The 9,407-nt window shown below is 37.7% G+C and overlaps 1 protein-coding gene across 1 annotated transcript; it reads left to right on the top strand.

The window, feature by feature from the left end:
* Positions 1 to 877: 877 nt before the first annotated feature.
* Positions 878 to 5,763, top strand: LOC128671802 (toll-like receptor 6). Its single transcript, XM_053748569.2, has one exon. The coding sequence runs from the start codon at positions 1,083 to 1,085 to the stop codon at positions 5,103 to 5,105; it is 4,023 nt and encodes a 1,340-aa protein (XP_053604544.1). The 5' UTR covers positions 878 to 1,082; the 3' UTR covers positions 5,106 to 5,763.
* The last annotated feature ends 3,644 nt before the right edge of the window (positions 5,764 to 9,407 follow it).

Genomic DNA, 9,407 nt, shown 5'->3' with positions numbered 1-9,407 from the left:
TATTAACTGATTATAAAGTAATTAGCGTTGACTATAAATAAATGCATCCAAAACATTATCTAGGTAAGTACTTTTTTGTATTACGAATTCCGAGAAGGCCTAGAACTCTTTTCCAATGAGGTCATAAGTGAGTAATTTGACAAGTGCACCCGATAAGAGATAAGGGTTATCATCGTGCGTCATTGCCAGAACAAAAGAATCGAAGGTGGACCTGTTGCATAAGATTAGCACATTCCAAAGTTTTAGTCTATTGTGAATGCATTCTTATTGATGCTGTGATTGTGTGGGAATATTACTTTAGTTATTATAAATAGATGCTAAGATATGCATCATCAAGGATTTATAATTTGTACAGTTACAAAATACCTAGCGACTTGAATTTAATATGATCCTTTGTTCCTTTTTAAGTTGTCAAACCAATAAAATATTTTAGAACGTATTCTATGCATATTTGATCAATAAACAATCCGAAAGAAGTTAAATATATGAACTATATACTAAACTTATTAGATCTTTTAAATTTTAAAGGGTAGACAACATCGAAAATTCCGAATACATTTCTGTGGAGATCATCAAGATTGATTACGGCACGTAGACATTTATTGGTCACACGCTTTTCACTTTAGATGCTATTGAAACTTTATGATTAGGGTAAAACAAACAAAGTAAGACCGCCATGTTTATAAAAGCTCGCAAAGCGCGCTCCTGTTCATGCCAATCTTGCGGCGAGCAACTTGTTGCCGATGATGTGAACTTTTGTGTGTTGTGGACGGGACAGAGAGGCGCGTATCGGATCTCTCGCTCTGGGGAGGAGCGACAGAGTGCGGGGAGCGTACCGGTCGCTCAACTTGCTTCACCGTCACTCAGTCAGTCGCATCTTGAACGTCGAGGGTGGCGCTCGTCTCGCCTCGCCCGAACTTTCCGCGTTTGAGCCGTTATGTGTCGTACTTCGAAACAAGTTTGACGGGAAATTCGTGAAGTTTTCCCAGTGCATCCGGACTAACGTAGCGATGAGCCCGATAATAGCGAACCAAATAGTGACGATTTGATTATAGTGACAGTTGAAAAGTGTGTTATTCGAGATGTTATCAATGGGATTGTTGGCTGTGTACGCGACATGGTGCTGGATGTCGATCGGAGCTGGCGGCGCCTCGCTCACGAGCCGGGTGGCGGAGGCTCCGCAGGAGTGCGAGTGGCAGCGGGTGTCGGGCGGCGCCGGCGAGCCCACCCGCGTGCAGCTGACCTGCTCACTGCGCACAGCTGCCGGCGCCACCGACCTGCTCGCCGGCTTGACTACTTCTCAAGCCCAACGCATCACTTCGCTTGACCTTCATTGCACGGATGTCCTCTTCTTCGAGAGCTCTTTGGATGTCGGAAGGCGAAAAGAAGAAGGAACTGAACTTTTGTCCCGCTTTCATAACCTGAAAGAACTGAGAATAGAGTCGTGTAAGATCCGATATGTGCCATCAGCAGTATTATCGCCCCTCAGTGGTCTCAGAAGTTTAAGCATCAGGACTCATAATACGGATTGGTCAGCGATGTCTATGGAGTTTCACAGAGACACTTTTCGTGGACTTACTGACTTGCGCAATTTGAACCTCGGTGATAACAACATTTGGATTTTGCCATCTGAAATATTTTGTCCATTATACAACTTGAAAGAACTAAATGTAACGCAGAACAGGCTACAAGACATTTCCAACTTGGGATTTTCAGATTGGGGCAATGGACCCACTGCGCCCGGCAAATCTTGCAACACGGTTTTAGAAACATTAGATATGTCATATAATGAAATCAGTGCATTGCCTGATAATGGCCTGTCAAGTTTACGAGCTTTACAAAAGTTATTCCTACAGAATAATAGAATATCGAACGTTGCAGATAGAGCGTTCGTTGGTTTGAATGATTTACAAATCCTCAACTTATCCACCAATGCGCTGACTGCACTACCGCCAGAAATGTTCCAGTCATCAAGAGATATAAAGCAAATATATTTGAATAACAATTCTCTGAGTGTACTAGCGCCTACATTGTTGGAAGGCTTGGATCAGCTACAAATATTAGATTTATCTGTCAATGAATTGACAAGCGAATGGATAAACAGAGATACATTCTCGGGATTGGTACGCCTTATCGTATTAAATTTATCGCATAACAGAATAACGAAAATCGATGCACTGTTATTTCAAGATTTGAATAATTTACAATTTCTAAGTTTGGAATATAATCATGTATCTCGGATCGCAGATGGAGCATTTTCTAATTTGAAAAATCTACATTCACTCTCATTAGCCCACAATAATATCATTGAAGTTGACAGCAGTCATTTCTCAAACCTATACGTATTGAACCAACTATTTCTTGATGGAAACAGAATAACAAAAGTTGACTTGAGATCTTTTGAGAATATAACGAAACTCCACGATTTGGGTTTGAGTGCAAACCAGTTATCTGAGGTGCCGGAAGCCATAAAGACGTTGAGATTTTTGACATCTCTAGACTTAGGAATGAATCGGATAACCAAAGTTACAACTTCTCAGTTTGAAGGATTGGATGATTTATATGGACTCAGGCTTGTTGGGAACAAAATTGAGAAAATATCAAAAGACACATTTGCCGCGCTGCCGTCTTTACAGATATTGAATTTGGCTTCAAATAATATTGACCAAATAGATGATGGAGCTTTCGCCTCGAATCAACAATTGAAAGCAATCGGATTGGACGGAAATAAGCTAGTGGATTTAAAGGGAATATTTACTAATACCCAACCTCTTGTTTGGTTAAATGTTTCCAATAATGAGTTACTTTGGTTTGATTATAGTCACATACCGGCTAATCTGGAATGGCTCGACATGCACGAAAATAAAATAGAAAAGCTGGAAGATACTTACGGCGTAAAAGAGTCGTGCAATTTAAAGATGCTCGACGTCAGTGCCAACAAAATTAGATTCATCGATGAATTTTCATTCCCGAGTAGCATTGAAACTATTATATTGAACAATAATTACATAGAAAAAATTAACCCAGGTACATTCCTACAGAAATATAATTTAAATAAAGTAATGTTATATGCCAATAAGATCAAAACATTAGAAGTGGGCGCCTTTGCGATTTCTGCAGTGCCCGAGGAGAAAGATTTGCCAGAGTTCTATATCAGTGAAAATCCATTTGCTTGTGACTGCACAATGGAATGGCTGCAGAGAATTAACCAATTAAGTGACCTCAGACAGCGCCCGAGAGTAATGGATTTAGAAAGCGTAAGGTGCTCTTTAACTCATTCACGAGCTAAATCGGACGTGCTTTTGCTTGAAGTTAAATCTTCAGAATTTTTATGCGAGTACGATTCGCATTGTTTCACCCTGTGCCATTGTTGTGACTTTGATGCCTGCGACTGTAAGATGACTTGTCCAGATAGATGCTCTTGTTATCATGATCTCACTTGGAACTCCAATGTGGTTGATTGTTCGAATGCCGGCTACGATCACGTGCCGGACCGAATTCCGATGGACGCGACCGAAATATACTTGGACGGAAACGATCTAAAAGAATTGGGAAATCACGTTTTTATCGGTAAAAAACGGTTACAAGTTTTGTTCCTCAATAATAGCAATATTAATATAATACAAAATAGAACATTTAACGGTATTGAATCATTGAGAGTGCTTCATTTGGATAACAATAACATAGAAGTATTGAGAAATACGCAATTCACCAAGCTTCAGAATCTCGTCGAGCTTTATCTACGAGACAACAAAATAAAAGTAATTGAAAACGATACTTTTAATTACCTGCCCTCGCTGGAGTTCTTGGACCTTGACAATAACGGTTACGTTGATTACATGCCGTGGCGAGTCATTACTGACAACAATCCCCGCACGCGTGTCTCTGTAGATGGGAACAACTGGATATGCGATTGTAAAGACGTTGCTCAGCTGAATCAATGGTTAATAAAAAAATCAAAAGATACCGAGACCATGATGTGCTACTTTGCTCACGGGCAACCCATGAATAAAACTATCGCAACCGTAGCGAAGGAATGTAAAGCAGAGATCACTACCGAGGAAACAGGGACCGAGACTCTAGAGCGATTATTCATCAAACCGAATGACGGCGTTGAAAATTATATTCCGTACATCGCAGCGGGGCTGATAATAGCAATTATACTTTTACTGATGTGCGCTTTGCTTTTTATGTTCCGAGAAGATTTTAAATTATGGATGCATTCAAAATATGGTGTAAGAGTATTCAGTTCCACTTCGAAAGACATGAATGACAACAAAAATAAGCGTTTCGACGCTTTTTTTGTCTACAATCCACGGGATGAAGACTTCGTGACCCGCGCCGTGAGTTCCAACCTTGAGAACTCCGGACATACCTTGTGTTTACAACACAGGGACTTGCAGCTTATCGAGAGACGGTCCAGTGATAGTTTAGTGAGTGCGGCCGAAAGTTCCAAAAGACTAGTGATAGTGCTATCGATAAACTTTTTACAACAAGAGTGGTACTCGGTTGACTCTAAAGCAGCCGTCCAAAGTGCTATAAACTCAGTGAACATCAGGCATAGGCGTCAAAAAATTGTATTTCTCGTTACGACGGACTTGAGTGCCATAAACATAGATCCAGACTTGAAGGTGTTGCTCAAAACGTGTACAGTGATAGTGTGGGGTGAAAGGAACTGTTGGGAAAAGCTAAATTTTCGGTTACCGGATGTGGACGTGACATTGCCGAATCGGACGCTTCATAATTCGAATAATATGAAAAGTGGGAATAGGGAAGGTTTTGGGAGGCATGGGAATTTGCGGTATACTGCGCCTCCCACGTCGCAAGATCCGTGGTATAAGTACGGGATGGCGCCGCCTATACTGATGATGTCAAGCCCGATGCACTCGACTAGTGCGAGTGCGGAGGTGTCTGCTCGTAGCACTGAGGATGAGACGTGCTCGGTCGCCAGCAGTGACGGTCGTCCGGACGACCGGCTGCCTCATCATCATAGTTACGTCTCTATTGACAATCACCAGTGTGAGGAGCGACCTTTAAGGCCAGCACAACAAATTCCCATGTCCAACACTAGGCCTAACAATATGAGAAAGACTTACTTTGTATAGAAATTATGTGATGATTCTGTAGCTAATGTAAATATATGATGTAATATAGAGATAGGATTTTGGCATTTATAGCATTTGATTAAACGCTTTGTTATTAGTTGGTGCTGTCTGCTATAAATGCGAGAGTGAAGTATTAAAAATTAATATAAAAGTATATTTTATTTGTATTTAATAAACAGTACTATAAGTACCTATTAGCTGTTAGCATAACGTTAATATTCATGGCATTTTCGTACCTGTCTTCAGTCATAACTTTTGCATTAAGTTGTATAGTTTTGTATCGTACATTCCTTCTTATGTGTACATTGATGCTGTAAATTATATGCTGTTATTGTTACTGGCATTATGTATATGAATGTTCCTGTCTATTATTATACCTATGTTCCATAAAACAGCGATTAACTTAATGATTTGTGATAATATTAGGTACTTACATGATGAAGACTATGAAATGAAACGAAAATGTGTATAAAATTTGTAAAAATTATGAGATAGAAGTGAAGAACTGAAATATACCCTAGTCAATTGTAAATACGTAACCAATAAGTTTAAAGGTAAAAATAATTTTGTGATGTAATTTTTAGCTAGAAGAGAACAAATTCGTATTTATTACGCTTCCAATTGCAAAATATGAATAAATGAATATTTTTGTCTACTATGTTGATTTTGATTGAGAAAACTCCAAAAACTACCCATTAATATTTATTCAGTACTTATAAAACACACACATGACCAGCTGAGAACGTACTCAATTTTTAGAAAGTAGATACATTTTCTTAAAATTTTTTTTTAGAAATTAACTGTTCACAAATAAATCTATATATTACAAATTATTTTCATATTATACCTATTTATCATTTCAAGATTATTTATATAAGTATGTATTATATTCAAAATACGTAAATAAATTGGGAATACTTAGAGTAATTTTTGTTGTTGCTCATAAGTAAATTTGGCTTGATAAAGGTAGAAAAAAAATATATTTTTCAACGGCACCAGGTACAAGTTACAACAGGTGATTGACTAGGGTCGAGAGTCACCTTCTACATCGACATAATCAATTTACCGAATCGTATTGTTCGCCCATCCACAGTCGAATGTATAAATATTTATTTTATCTAAATTGATCGAGCCGGATAAGATCACGCCCGGGCCCGTACGATTTTAATTTGAAAAGCGTCTGCGACTGCGCGCGCGCCGAATGCCCGCTGCGAAATAATAAATCATCTTCTGACTGGCTTGAGAATGAATAAACAGCGTTATAATTGACTTTTGATTGCGCCGACTCGATGTCTCTTCATTGTAGAGAATCGCACGCAACTGGAGCAATCGATTATGATTTGTATTCAAACGTATCATGATTCATGAGAACATGTGAGCATCTCATTATTGAAACGTCGCTGAGGATTTACTAGCCTCCGTTCGTATCAGGCTTGGAATAACGATAAGATATTACTATGTGAGTGATAAATCAATACTGCAATGTTTTACGATAACTTGAATAGGTTTTATGCATGTTTTATCATGTTATGACTTATCCTTCCTTTAATGCTAGTTGTGACATTGATATATTTATATTTTGTTTATTTAGGCTTGTGTCGATTATAATGAAAATAAACACGAGGTAATCGCGACCATAATATTATCTGCGCCTAATTCAAACATATCGATCCCAATCAGTATACATGTCAATTCTGGCGTAGATTACGACGACAGTAAACAACTTAATCAAAACATTCGTGTAACCCGATCCGAATGGAAATCGGGCAGGACATGGAATGTATTCACTTAGTATAGCTATCAAGTCTATGTCTTCGGTACACGGGTCATCTATTTGCGCCAGCACAGGCTCGACTCTGCCACTCATCACCTTTTTTTCTTGCAATACGATACCCGATCGTTTATTGTCGTCGGACTATTCCAAACCCGTTCTAAATGGATTTGAAACGTCGTGAACTTAGGTGGGAAATATTCGAAGTGGAGGTGACAATTGATTATGGGCCTCGCTTAGACAAAAAGCGGAATCGCTCGATTAGTAATGTCGTCGAGTCGCGTAGGTCGACTGGAAACAATAGATTGGTTCTGCTTTATGATTCTATAAACGTTTATGTCCCTATAAACGACCTTTTAGCTTTTGGTAAAGCACAGATTGTGATGTTATCACTCAGACAGGTTTATTACGAAAGTATCAATGGCATCTGAAAATAGCCCATTGGAATTTTCAATTTTACCGTTGAAATCTAAAGAATCCGACGATTTAAAATAATGTCTTTGGTTAGTCGTTCGTGATCATAGGCATTTGAATTGAAACTATGTTTTGTATTAAACAAATAGCCGTTCTATTTAATATAGTACATGATAATTTTAATAATGGTTGTGGAATGGTAATCGTGATAGCCTATAGCTAAATAAAATCGTAAAAGTTGGTGAAAGAGGCCACTAATGAAACGTTATAAAGTATTACCAATAGTTTTGCGTAGGACGAGCGATGTCATAATAAACCGTCCCGTTATGGCTTTATTTGTATAAAATAAATAAATATTTAGTACAGAGATCGACAGATTGTGATCTTAATGATTAGATTTTATATATGTTAAGGATTGACAGTAAGAAATATAAAATGTTAACGGATTACTACACAGTATTTTATATTTCTGAATTGAAAATTGCGAGATTTGAAAATTTGTTTACTTCTTTATATGTATAAAGAAGTAAACAAATTTTCAAATCTCGCGTGTGTACTGAGTGAGGTAATAGAATCTTAAATCTTAAATGAATAAATGATGCTATTCTGCGAATACTGTGACGTGCATCAGCCGACACAGATTAATATAATATCAAATAAAACAGTAACGTAATGATAATAAATGTAGTATTGCTACTAAATGTTTGGTCCTACCGTAATTTACCGTCTGGAAAAAAAAACATATTAAAAATAGGTTCCCAAGCATATATTATGAAAGTGTTTCAAAAGCAAGATCTGGTATATCTTGCTTATACATACATAATATCTTTGACCATGTCCCTAGAATGTAGGTAAGTATAAACTACCTTAGTATGTAAGTATGTAATTATGTAGTGTCTTGTAAATGGGTTTAATAAAAATGGCGTCGTCCGACAAAAAGGGTTCCTGGTGGTTGGTAGTATGATGCTAATAAAATATCGCCAGTCCTACACCGGACACGGAGTATTATTCATTGTGAAGCCAATTGTAACAATGTTATCAGTGTTTCTATCACATATAGGTAATACAATAGACAGGAGATGGGATATACCATTTTACAAAAAATAAAAAAATAAAATGTGTTTTACATTTGCTAAAAAGTGAGTTACAGTCGTAGATTTCATAAACTTACGCAATGTCCGTCTATTTATTGTATGTATGTAAATGTTAGATTTATTAATAGAACAAGTAATTTTGGCTCAGAAATTTGTTTTGAATTACGAACAGCAGTAGCTTCAAACTATCCACCACTGATTTGCGAGAAAAATCACTGCCTCCTAGACATTGCGTGTCCACTTCAAAAAATTTCAAACCACAAATATCCAGATGGCATAAAAAGTTCATCAATAGATACAACGAAACTATCTATAGTCAAGCCAATGCTCAAGAGCCATGTTTGTAATTATTGGGCTGCAGCTGCTTCCGTCGAGGGCGGGGCTCTTGGCTTTTTTTAATAAATGTTCCTCTGTTATTGGGTGAAGGGAATTACAAATTTAAATTCGCCAAGGAAATAGTCTGCGAGTGTTGACGGCAGGAATGTCTCGCATATGTTCCTATCGTAATGAGAACGTTTTTGTCCAACAGGGGAAGACAGGATACGCTAGCTTTGTTTACATAATTAATGCCTGCATAATAACACTACTTGACTAGTGTCAGTGAAAGCAGCAACCAATACTTTTAATTGGAGAGATTCCTTGATTTCTTTATATATATCTGGGGGGACAAGCGTATCAGTGATGCGCACCTTGTAAAATGGAATGGGGTCATACAGTTTGAATTTTTAATTTACAATATCGATTTCATTACATAGGGTGTCACTAAATTGCCATTTGATAACTAGTTACAATTAATAAATACCTTACCCCAATTTATGTTCCAGATCTACGATTCAAATGTAGGTGGAGTTCCCCCTGTGTGCCAATTAAAAACCCTACTATATTTTTTTATTATTTTAAAAAATGCCCTTTGAAATTTTCGAATTCTTATTTACCAGCAACTGATAGATCATTTTCAATCAGTAACTTTACCCAGTTTATGAGCTAACCGGTTGCTCGTATCTCCATCGGCGCAGGCGCAGT

Source organism: Plodia interpunctella, chromosome 8 (genome assembly GCF_027563975.2).
Source record: "Plodia interpunctella isolate USDA-ARS_2022_Savannah chromosome 8, ilPloInte3.2, whole genome shotgun sequence".
NCBI lineage: Eukaryota > Metazoa > Arthropoda > Insecta > Lepidoptera > Pyralidae > Plodia > Plodia interpunctella.
Note: the sequence above shows the minus strand (reverse complement) of the source record. Positions and strands in the feature narration are given on the sequence as shown.

Bases quoted from the DNA above. Each gene is read 5' to 3' on its own strand.
- LOC128671802 (XM_053748569.2), top strand. From the start codon at position 1,083: ATGTTATCAATGGGATTGTTGGCTGTGTACGCGACATGGTGCTGGATG.